The following is a 12,234-nucleotide window of genomic DNA, read 5'->3' as shown; positions in this document are numbered from 1 at the left end:
AGCTTATTTAAGCCTCGTTCTGGAAAAACGGCTCTTAATGCATGTGCTTAAAATGTCGTACCCGATTACCGATAGCCTGTGCAATCTGCATTTTCGTGGTATTTTTCGTTTGAAGGAAGTATTTTTTAGCGAAAATCCAATTAAGCCTTACCGAATCGTCCCTGATTAGCCTGTGCGGACTGGACATGCTAATCAGGGATGGCACTTTACGCACAAATTTTCCAGAACGAGGCCATATTTTTCCGTGCAATAAACCGATACCTGGTGTTCGAACTACATCCGTACACACATAGTGTTCTTACCTACCATCATTTGAAAAGAACTAAGAACCTTATATGTATTTACATTTGGCCTGATAAGAAATAGTTCATCAAAGCTGCATTAAACAACGCATATATAGATGTTAAATTGCAAAGAAGTGACCTTGATAAGTGACCGATAAGGGTAGTATAGAGTGAGCATAACTGTGTGTGCGCGGTCTGAATATATAAATACGAGTGCACAATAAAGTATGGATTGCAAACGTGTTTACATGTGCACGCCAAATTGAAGTAAGTAAGTTATTGTGTTTGTTCTTTTAAGAATATTCTGAATAGCCGGTACTGTTAGCAATAGCATATTGTATATAGCTCAATGTCGCACTTATATAAAATACATACAAATGGATGTATTGGTAAACAACTTAATTTTCACGGATATGACATCGTTATCATTATAATGGTTGATAACAGCTGGTTACCAACAGAAGAACAATTAACAACATTACTGGTGGTATCATCATCAGCAAATATTGGGTTATATATGAGTCTCGCGCTGGGGAAAAGGGTATTAAATGCATGTGCGTCAAGTCCCAGATTAACCTGTGCAGTCTGCACAGGCTAATCGGGGACGAAACCTTCCGCATAAAGTGGATTGTGTCTAGATGTTACATGAAAAATACCAGAAAACACGTAAAGCGTCGTCCCTGATTTGCCTATGCAATTCGCAAACACGTAAAGCGTCATCCCTGATTTGCCTATGCAATTCGCAAACACGTAAAGCGTCGTCCCTGATTTGCATATGCAATTCGCAAACACGTAAAGCGTCGTCCCTGATTTGTCTATGCAATTCGCAAACACGTAAAGCATCGTCTCTGATTTGCCTATGCAATTCGCAAACACGTAAAGCGTCGTCCCTGATTTGTCGATGCAATTCGCACAGGCTGATTGGGGAGGAGGCTTCACTTTTTTTGCATTTCCGTTTAAAATGTAGACAAACACACGTATTTACGCACATGCATTAAGCCCCGTTTTCACAGACCGAGGCTGATACGTTTATGATAACTTACGGAGCTATGATGGAAATCAGTGAGGACTTGAGCCGATGCCTTTTGCATACATTGAATTATTTTTCGATGTTAAAGATCTAATATAACGAGGATTCCTGTTTCTGTACCCAACCTTTCCACATAACGTTAGGATTTGGGATACAACCAAATGTACTTCTTTGGCCATAAATGTATATGTTTTTACGTCCCTCTGCGTCTCCACGACATCATTTTGAAAGAACTCTCATCTCTATGGCTCATCAGATGGGATTTGTAAGGATTGGAGAGTCCACTTGGAATTAATGGGTTACATTGTGTTTTGCGCTCTTCGCCCCGAGAGCTGATAGCTGGGTTCGAGCAGGATACAGGAAACGCCCCGATTCCAGAGGCGTCCCTAGTTCTTTGTATCGCCCGATGTAAAGCACCGATACACTGCACCGCATCTTAACATCCCTTGCAAAAGATAGAGTTGCTTGGTATAAGAATTAGTATTATTAACTAGATACTTTGTACCTTTTTAATCAATCAGTTTACCAAAGAAAAAATACAAGTATATGAATCGACGGTCATTATAGGAATTAAATAATGTTAACAACGGAAAAATAAAAACCCATAAACACCAGAAATTAAACTAACGGTTTATTTGGAGATCGTTGCATAAGTTACTATTAGCCAACGTCGGTCTGACAGACGGGCCTCCGAACGTTTGGTTACCCGGAGTGCTTTTGATTCAATCTGAACGCATCGGACAGTGGGCTACACCAGACGATCGCCGATATGGCGGAATTGTCCGAGGTGTCCCGATTGCTTTTGATTTTGCCGGTTAATTGCTCACAACAACAACACAATCAACAATAATAATAATACAACAATTTGATAACTTTGTCATTCGTGTTCAAGTTTTTAACTATAGGAACATTTTGGTATTCTGTGATATCGATACATCAAATAAAATGGAAAGGTATACATTTAAGCGTATTGTTTTATGCAGATTTTATGTTGCTTTTTTGTTATGAAGTGGGATGTTATTTCGGACGTTCATCCGGACTTAGAAAGCCTGATTATAATTAATATGCATTTTAATGTACTTCACAAAGGTTACTGTATAGCTCTTCAGGAATATTAATTGTTAGATATACGTAATAATTTTTTTCAAAATAAACGTAAATGTATGTTCTTAACAAATTTATTAATTAAATGTGCTTCACTTTAATTGGCAGAGCTTCTATTTTCACTTTCAATCAGAGCTCCAGAAAAGGGCCATTCAGCCTTAAATACGGCTTTTTCATGAAAGTTTACGCATTTATTTTTATAAACTGGACGTACAATTACGACTTTAATATCCCTTTTACGCATTTACGAAACAAATCTGGCCGTACCAATACGTCCGCATCTGCGTGGTTTGATTTGTTGGTCTGGAACCTAACGGCGTTAATTTAAATTACCGAAAAGCTGTAGACCAAGTTTCGGTTTTATTGTCTATTCTGTCGCGTGATTTCCGGTAACTCATAAACTCGTAAAAAAACAATATGTCTGTGCACAAGGGAATGCTGGCTAAACCGAAAGCGGTTCCAAAAAACACTTTGTTGTCATATAATGGATACATAGGGTCGTTTAACCATCCTGACATTGAAACTGTAAACCCAGAAATATACATTGTCGCCCCGGATATTAAACGATGTGATTGCATCGGAGGCTAAAAACGTTAGAAAACACGATGGGAAACGGATACAAACAAAAACCATCGAATATTTGAAAACCACATGATTGGCTTGTCACAAAGAAAATAGAAGACGTTCTACAGTTAATTTGTGAAATTGCCCCAGTGCTGCTATACTGTGTAAATTTAGCACAGTGTTGGCCTATGAAGGTTTGAATTATACAGTATTTTTATAAACTAAAGTAGTTTTACTTGTTCATAGGTGTAATTTTTTGCTTAGCATTCTGTGCCCCCAAAGAATCCACTTTGCAAATGCTATTTTCAGTTAAACACCCTTCAATATTCAAGAATACAGGTAGTACAGTACTACCTTTATTTTTGGATATGGTAGTACAGGTACTAATTGAGTTTCAGGGTTACTCCTTTTCTTTCTGTCAGTGGCAGTACCGTTACTAATTTCACAAATCCTTATTTGGAGCTCTGTCACTTCATGAATAATGGTTTCATTGCTAACTTGCCATTACCTTCGGGTTTTGAACAAAGTTTAATAAACAACTTCTTCTACTCACTATAACAATTATGTTTTAATATCAGAATGATTTTTAAACACTTAGATTGAAACTTTAAAGGTCAAGCTCAAACCAATAATTTGACATTGAGTAGTCTTATTCTATAAATAAAACTCATTTGTTTTGCATCAGTAAATAATTGTAAAATGTCTATCACATTATAATGTAATTAATTAATAAAACAGTATTTATTTATTTTTTGATCAAGTAATATTTTAATTAATTAATAATTAATAACTAATTAGGATAACTTTTGATTTAAAGCTTGAATGTCCAGGCATATATTTCATTTTTACTGGGAGATATTCAATTTTTGTGTGGTCTTGTGGGGGGGGGGGGGCTGAAGTACCTCCAGGAGCCCCACCTGTTCAGTCTGACCAGACCATCAACCAAACTCGCGTGCACTTTTGGCGGGGATCACCTGGTTGCCTAGGTGAGAAAGGCGGCTGAACCAGAAAACCTCTATATTTGACCCCTCCAAAATCCCATGTATTATAATTTATATCCATATGTACAAGCACACCGCTGTGGTTTCAAGGCACCAACCATAATCAGCTGATAATCACTACAGACGTGGGATTGCTCAGTCAGCTGTGACAAGAGATCACAGATACAAATGAGACATTTTATGAAAGACCAATACACTGATTGTAGACTCTTGAGGGGCCACACATTTGTTTTAGCCTTCTTTACCCATCTCGAATGGTGTGTTTTATATACCTCTCTTTAGGCAACTACTGCAGTGGTCACAGTGCAGTGACCTGTCTCAGTGGGAATCAGTTCACTGATGCAGAGAAAAGGATGCAGTTAACCATATTTTTTTATCAGTGTTTATTTTCACCATTTTGGGAATGGGGCCGGGTCCCTTTGGATTGGGGAAATTCGTGGCGTTTTGACTAAAGTTGGAAAATTAGTGTTGTTGTTGTTTTGCAAACAAGTGCTTCAAAATTGAGGATACAAGTGTGTCAAGTATTATATTTACAAAGGCTGATCATATATGGATGGGAGATTAACAAAATAATTATTGAGAACTGAAACAAAAAATAAAATAAAAAAGTTTTGGAAACCTTCCATTTGGAATTTTTAGCTCCCATTTGGGAAAAAATATATACTTTTTTCCATTGGGAATGGGTCCGGTTACTGCACCCGATTTTGAATGAAAAAAAACACTGCTAATTGATGTTGAGCTATACTAATTTTGTGTCCAATTATTCGACTGATCATTGGTCTAATTGCAGATTAGAAAGGATGCATATATCTACAGAAGTGTTTGATTCACACATATTGAAGAGGGCCAAAATGTCTGCATGCAGTAAAGAAATTACAGGTAATTGTGTTTTTTTATTGTTCTTATCTGGACTATTCACCAAACATTCTCAGCTAAACCTTTCACCCAATTATCAGCAGAAGCGTCTGCTTATATTAACCCTTTCAGTGCGAGAAAGGAATGTTGAAGGCCTTTGCAAACAGTTTCGATCCAGATGAGACGCCACAGAACGTGGCGTCTCATCAGGATCCAAACTGTTTGCTATTCTGATAATATTCTTTGAAAAAAAATCAAAGAAAATGCTAATTTTAGAAATTCAGCAGACGACATTTTAGCAGACGACAAATTACCCAGCATGCAAAGGGTTAATGCATGTGCGCAAATTGAAGTCCAAGATTAATCTCTGCAATCCGCACATATCCTTATCAGGGACGACACTTTCCGCTTATGATAGTTTTCATTTAAAGGAATTCTGTTCTGTTTTTCAAAATCCACTGTAGACGTAAAGTATTATTATTGATTAACCTTTTCGGACTGCACAGGCTAACACAGGCTAAACTGTGACATCACTTTTTAGGCACATGCATTAAAGGGGCCTTTACACAGATTTTGGCATGTATTGAAGCTTGTCATTAAATGCTTTATATTGAAAATGTTAAACATTGGACCCTAAAAATCTCTATTAAAAAGAACAAGAATACAATTAAAAAAGGAAAAAAAGTAACCCTCAACAGGGCTCGAATCACTGACCCCTGGAGTCCTTGAGTAAAAAGTCTCCGGCTTAGACCACTCGACCATCCGTGTTCATGCTGTGAGCCAATGTATTTTTTACCTATATAAGCAATCCTCGTAGTCACCCAAAATATAACGAAAACAACAGAACTTTCCAAATGATTCACTTGTTTCGCGTTGCAACGCTTTATAATTTTTAGCTCGACTTTTATATAAGAAATACATATAGTGGAGCTATCCTACTCGCCCCGGCGTTTGCGTTGGCGTTAGCGTTGGCGTTGGGGTTAGCGTGCAAATGTTAAAGTTTGCGTACTACCCCAAATATTTCCAATGTCCCTTGACATATTGCTTTCATATTTTGCAAACTTGTTTACCATCATGACCCCAACCTATAAACAAGAGCAGACAACTGTATCAAGCATTTTGACAGAATTATTGCCCCTTTTATACTTAGAATATGCATATTATTGATAATTGTATGTTAAAGTTTGCGTACTACCCCACATATTTCCTGTGTCCCATGACATATTGGGTTCATATTTTGCCTACTTGTTTATCATCATGACCCCAACCTATAAACAAGAGCAGACAACTGTATCAAGCATTTTGACAGAAGTATTGCTCCTTTTATACTTAGAATATGCATATTATTGATAAATCTATGTTAAAGTTTGCTTACTACCCCAAATATTTCCTGTGTCCCTTGATATATTGCTTTCATATATTGCATACTTGTTAACCAACATGACCCCAACCTATAAACAAGAGCAGACAACTGTATCAAGCATTTTGACAGAATTATGGCCCCTTTTATACTTAGATAATTGAAAATTTCGCTTAAATTGCCATCACTTCTTTATTTATGATAAGATTTTATTAATACTTTGACAAAACAACATTTACCTGAATACCACAATGGATTTCAGCCAAACAATACCCCACGCCCCAACCAAGATTCCCGGCCCCCCCCACCTCCCACCCCCCCCCCAATTTTTTTTTCCTTTTTATATTTTTGAAAGATCATCTAATAAATGACCACACCCCACATTATACCCCCTAAACTCCCCCTACCCCCCCCCCAAAAAAAAAAAATAAAATAATTTTTTTCCCTTTTTTTATTTTTGAAAGATCGTCTAATAAATTATTGAAAATGAACAATTTCCCCATGATGGTTTACGTTATACTGTAAAGCACTCAAATAGTCGAGCGCGCTGTCCTCTGACAGCTCTTGTTAGGTTTTCAAATCGTCAAAAGATGCATGTTATGGATATTTAAGAGCATGGTAAATGTTCAGTATTGCTGTTCCCTCACAAATATCATAACTTAAACAAAACTTTGTGAATCTCAAACAATTTTTTTTAATTTTGTCAATTTACCAAAACTTGAAAAGGCCCCATTCAGCCCCGATTTCATTGTTGAACAGCTCCACATCCACTGGAACCACTGCGACAGATCTCAAAACAAATCGGCCATGACCTCGACACGGTTGAGTTTGCACAGCACATGGACTCCATTGACCCACTGCGACATCTCAGGAATGAGTTTCATTATCCGAAAATGAAGACTCTGGGATCAGGTCTGTATTATCCTAAAAAAATACAGCTTTTAATGTAAACTTTAAAGTGCTTTTTAATTAAATATGATCCCTTTCTTCTTTGATGTTTATCAAATGATTCATTGCCTGGTAACTAATTTTAGGCTTATCAGAAACAAATTCCATGGTCCACTTAATATGCTTCCTAGTGGAAAATGATGATGATATGTAATCAGTTTAACCATTTGTGTTAAAAGCTTGTGGCCTATTTAGACATCACCTGGGGTCTTTGAGAAACATAACACAAATTAATTTTGATCTTTTGTTTGCAAGGCTTATCCAAATTATAGCTAATGATTACAGTTAACTGTGCTGCAATAAAGTGCTGTTAAATGAGTTTTATTTGTGGATCATTATTTTTCATTGATTTTGTGGGCTAACTGATCCACAAATTTTAAACAAACACGACGGAAAACGACCTTAACTAATTCCTTCCATATTTCCCCAAAACACAAATCCAAGAATTAACGTGTTCACCAAATAGTATTTCTTTGAAAAACAACCATTTTTATGCCCCCCGTAGGGTGGCATATAGCAGTTGAACTGTCCGTCAGTCAGTATGTCAGTATGTGTGTATGTCAGTCTGTCTGTCTGTCCAAAAAAAACTTTAATATTGGCCATAACTTTTTCACTATTGAAGATAGCAACTTGATATTTGGCATGCATGTGTATCTCATGGAGCTGAACATTTTGAGTGGTGAAAGATGAAGGTCTAGTTCATCCTTCAAGGTCAAATGTCAAATATATGGCATCCGTCCGTCCTAAAAAATTTAACATTGGCCATAACTCTTTCAATGTTGAAGATAGCAACTTGATATTTGGCATGCATAATTATGTATCTCATGAAGCTGCACATTTTGAGTGGTGGAAGTTCAAGGTCAAGGTCATCCTTCAAGGTCAAAGGTAAAAAAATAAATTAAAATTTTTCAAAGCAACGTTCTCATGAAGCTGCACATTTTGAGTGGTGGAAGTTCAAGGTCAAGGTCATCCTTCAAGGTCAAGGTCATCCTTCAAGGTCAAAGGTAAAAAAAATTAATTCAAAGCGGGGTTATCATGAAGCTGCACATTTTGAGTGGTGGAAGTTCAATGTCAAGGTCATCCTTCTAGGTCAAAGGTAAAAAAAGCAACAAACTTTCAAAGCAGTGTTCTCATGAAGCTGCACATTTTGAAGTGCAAGTTCAAGGTCAAGGTCAGCCTTCAAGGTCAAAGGTCCAAAAAAAATAAATTTTTGTTCAAAGCGGCGCAATAGGGGGCATTGTGTTTCTGACGAACACATCTCTTGTTTTAAGTTGGCGAACATAACTGATTTTACGGTAACAGCCTTTGTATTACAGTGGATCAGAGTATATGAAAGTAACTGTATTACAGTGGAACAAAGTATATGAAAATAGCTGTATTACAGTGGATCAGAGTATATGAAAGTAACTGTATTACAGTGGATCAGAGTTTATGAAAGTAACTATATTACAGTGGATCAGAGTATAGTCAACCCAGAGGAGGACTGTGTCTACTTCTGTGGCAACTCTCTGGGAATCTGTCCAAAGAAAACTCGGGAATACATCACCATTGAAGTGGACAAGTGGGAGAAAACGTAAGTTGTAATTGGGGTATTTTCTGTAAAGTTGTGGACTGAAATTTGGCCCCATTCCAATATCAAAAAGTATACATTTTCCCCAAATTATTACCCCAAAAGTCCCAATGAAAGTTTCCCCTGCCCAGAAAATAAATAAATTGCAACACTTTAACGCTTCCATTCTCAATTATTATTTACAAGTAAAAAAACAGGAGAATTGGCCCATGTCCAAATTCTAGTCAAAAGCCGCGATTTTTCCCACTCCAAAGAGCCCCTGCCCCATTCCAAAATGGTGAATAAATGCTGTAAGTTGCTGGTGAAAATTGTTTCTTGTTTGAGAATTATCAGTTGCTTACAGCAATTTTTCTTCCCCAATTGGGAAAAGTACCTGTACCATACCAATTGGGAAAAAATTAGTGCGAAAAAACCCTGAAATTGGGAAAATTTGCATCGTGAAATCTCCCAACTGGGAATGATGGGTCTTTTTAAGTGCTTGGCATCAATAGCACAAATCAACTCAAATATTGATAAACATTCATTTCGGCTTGAAATCTTCAGTCTCAGTGCTCATAAAAATTGTTAACTTGCAGATAATGCACTTTTGGAACAAAATTGGAGAAATTTACCTTCTTTTTGGGATTTTTTATGTATCCCACTATAGTAGTGGGGGACATATTGTTTTTGCCCTGTCCGTTGGTTGGTCTGTTGGTTGGTTGGTTGGTCTGTTGGTTGGTTGGTTTGCGCCGACTTTAACATTTTGCAATAACTTTTGCTATATTGAACTCAGGTCAAATATATGTGGCCCAAATGGCTTATCTTATAAATACTTTTGCAATATTGAAGATAGCAACTTGATATTTGGCATGCATGTGTATCTCATGGAGCTGCACATTTTGAGTGGTGAAAGGTCAAGGTCATCCTTTAAGGTCAAATATATGGGTTAAAATTGCTCTTGTAATGTCACTTCTGCAATATTGAAGCTAGCAATTTTATATTTGAAATGTGTGTGTATCTCAAGGAGCTGCACATTTTGAGTGGTGAAGGGTCAAGGTCAAGGTCATCCTTCAAGGTTAAACGTCATGTAGGGGGACATTGTGTTTCACAAACACATCTTGTTTAGACTGCATTTGGGAATTTGGTAGTTTTTCTTCAATTGGGAAAGAACCTTTTACCGTTACTTTACAAAGAAGGGAAAACATCGCTGGCTTATATGATATGTTAACCCTTTCAGTGCGGGAACCGAATTTTGAAGGCCTGTGCAAACAGTTTGGATCCAGATGAGACGCCACAGAACGTGGCATCTCATCAGGATCCAAACTGTTTGCTATTCTGATAGTATTCTTTGAAAAAAAAAATTGAAGAAAATGCTAATTTTAGAAATCTAGCAGACGACAATTTAGCAGACGACAAATTTCCCAGCATGCAAAGGGTTAAGTTTGCTGGTGAGAGTAGCTAAGTTGCAAAAGATACTTGGAGGATGTTTTTGGGTTTTCATTGCTGTATTGCTCTTAAAACTTTTAAGCATTTGCTTACATTTTGAAATGTTTTAACTGGAGCATTTTACATTGCTTGTGACAAGGCTTGTGTACAAGTTTTTAGTGAGAGTATGTATGTGAGTGAATGTACTGAGAATGGTAAAGTTGTTGTGTGTTAGGCATAGAAAATGTGTAACGCAATTCAAGTAATGAAACATCATTGTTCTTTTCAGAGGTCTGGAGGGGCACACAAACGAGGATCTGCCCTGGGCCTGGTGTGACGAGGGTCTAGATGATCAGATGGGGGTGCTTGTTGGTAAATACCAGGGCCCATGTTGACCAAACAATGTTTAGTTTTAAGTCTTAAAATAAAGAATATTCTTCAAATTGGAATATTCAAATATTGGTTTAATTTTGAGTCAAAATGGCATTACCCACATTTATCTACCTCATTATTCATTTTGTTAATGACATAATCGCCAGTGGAAGCCTTTACATATTCAAACACTGGATGTATTTTTCTTGGTTGTAAGTCTTTTTTTAAGCTCAGCTGTTTTCGGAGAAAACCCGAGGTATTGTCATAGCCTGCTCGTCGTCCAGCGTCTGCCGTCTGCCGTCCGGTGTCTGCCGTTCGCCATGCTAAAACCTTAACATTGGCTCTAAAATCAAAGTGCTTCCACCTTCAAACTTGAAACTTCATATGTAGATGGACCTTGATCAGTTCTACACGCCAAACCCATTTTTGGGTCACTTGGTCAAAAGTTAAGGTCACTGTGACCTCTAAAAAAAAATAATTTCTGAAATCTTTCATTTATTCAAAACTGCACCGGCAGCCAAGTGTTGGCACCCATTATGCCGTGCTCTTGTTTATTATTAAGTCTAAAAATGGCTTCGTGAATACGGCCCTGAGATGTAGATAGCCCCCTTTCTTTCATATATTAGTAATCACCATACCAATGTGCATGACTGTAACTCAAAGATTTTTCTCTAGATATTCTCAGGAAAGGAAATGATCATCTACAAACTGACCATCAAACCTCATTGATATTATGTTTAATTTGGATGAAACTCAATGCTTATCAATTTTGAGGTCAACATGTCAAAGGTCAAGGTCAATGGTGTTGTAGCATAACATTTGGACCAGTTTGTTTTTCGCAGTAATGAGAACTATTTGACCTACGATCATGCAAATTGCTACATGTATATAAGACAAATTATTTATCTTATATAATGATGGTGGTGGTGATGGTGTATTTTATTTGACAATGCCAGTTGATACTTATTGCCGATAAGAAGTACAAGACTATTTTGTCTTAAATAATAGTGTTTGTGGTGGTAGTGTCTTATAGGTGGCATGACCAATGGATACAAGGTGCCCGGGAGCAGTGCAAGTAGAAGTATATATCTGAAATAATGATGTTGGTGTTTTTTGCGTCTTACATTTGGCATGACTACCTGATAATTATTGCCCGTGAGAAGTGCAAGACCAGTTTCATGTCCGTAATAATGATGTTGGTGGTGGCTCTCTCTTATATTTGACGTGACCAGCTGATACTTATTGCCCACGAGACGTGCAATACTAATTATGTGTTAGAAATAATGATGGTGGTGTTTGTCTCTTGTATTTGGCATGTCCAGCTGATACGTATTGTCAATGAGAAGTCCAGTCTTCCCAGAACGAGGCTCATATGAACTTAAGACATTTATTTGTTCTTGTTCTCTAAACATTTAACGTAATGCTTAAACGGATTTGGGAAGACTCATGACAGTCTACGATTCAGTCACCACACTGGTACGATTGAGTTACGTCGAATCGTAGGGTTCGGTTGAAGTCTTGCGAATAGGGTCGCGACTTCACTACGATGTGTAAGAATCTACTGCGACTGTACTACGAACGATGCAGATCGATAAAGCTAGGACCTCACCGAATGCACCCATGAATTAGGCGCCAATATATATTGATACTTATCATATCGTAACTGTTTCATTCATAACTAAATCGCGAGAATCTTAGTGGGCTCGTAACTCACTCGGGGTGAACTCGTGAGCGTCGTGACA

At 37.4% G+C, this 12,234-nt stretch overlaps 1 protein-coding gene across 4 annotated transcripts; it reads left to right on the top strand.

Moving 5' to 3' along the window:
- Positions 1 to 448: 448 nt before the first annotated feature.
- LOC127881556 (kynureninase-like) lies at positions 449 to 10,563 on the top strand. Of its 4 annotated transcripts, none has more exons than XM_052429547.1 (5): positions 449 to 551; positions 4,774 to 4,862; positions 6,958 to 7,110; positions 8,599 to 8,719; positions 10,410 to 10,563. In XM_052429547.1, the coding sequence occupies exons 2-5, from the start codon at positions 4,784 to 4,786 to the stop codon at positions 10,513 to 10,515; spliced, it is 459 nt and encodes a 152-aa protein (XP_052285507.1). In that variant the 5' UTR covers positions 449 to 551; positions 4,774 to 4,783; the 3' UTR covers positions 10,516 to 10,563. The 4 variants fall into 4 exon arrangements, with proteins under 4 accessions (XP_052285507.1, XP_052285508.1, XP_052285506.1 ...); XM_052429548.1 differs by having other exon boundaries at positions 452 to 555; XM_052429546.1 differs by lacking the exon at positions 449 to 551 and adding an exon at positions 2,131 to 2,267.
- The last annotated feature ends 1,671 nt before the right edge of the window (positions 10,564 to 12,234 follow it).

This window comes from Dreissena polymorpha, chromosome 5 (assembly GCF_020536995.1).
Source record: "Dreissena polymorpha isolate Duluth1 chromosome 5, UMN_Dpol_1.0, whole genome shotgun sequence".
NCBI classification, from domain to species: Eukaryota; Metazoa; Mollusca; class Bivalvia; order Myida; family Dreissenidae; genus Dreissena; species Dreissena polymorpha.
The sequence above is the reverse complement of the archived record's forward strand: the minus strand, read 5'-3'. Positions and strand labels throughout refer to the sequence as shown.

What these genes read in the sequence shown, in the direction of transcription:
- LOC127881556 (XM_052429546.1), top strand. An exon ending in ATGCAGTAAAGAAATTACAG is followed by an intron (nt 4,863 to 6,957) that starts GTAATTGTGTTT and finishes ATTGTTGAACAG; the next exon opens with CTCCACATCCACTGGAACCA. An exon ending in GTGGACAAGTGGGAGAAAAC is followed by an intron (nt 8,720 to 10,409) that starts GTAAGTTGTAAT and finishes TGTTCTTTTCAG; the next exon opens with AGGTCTGGAGGGGCACACAA.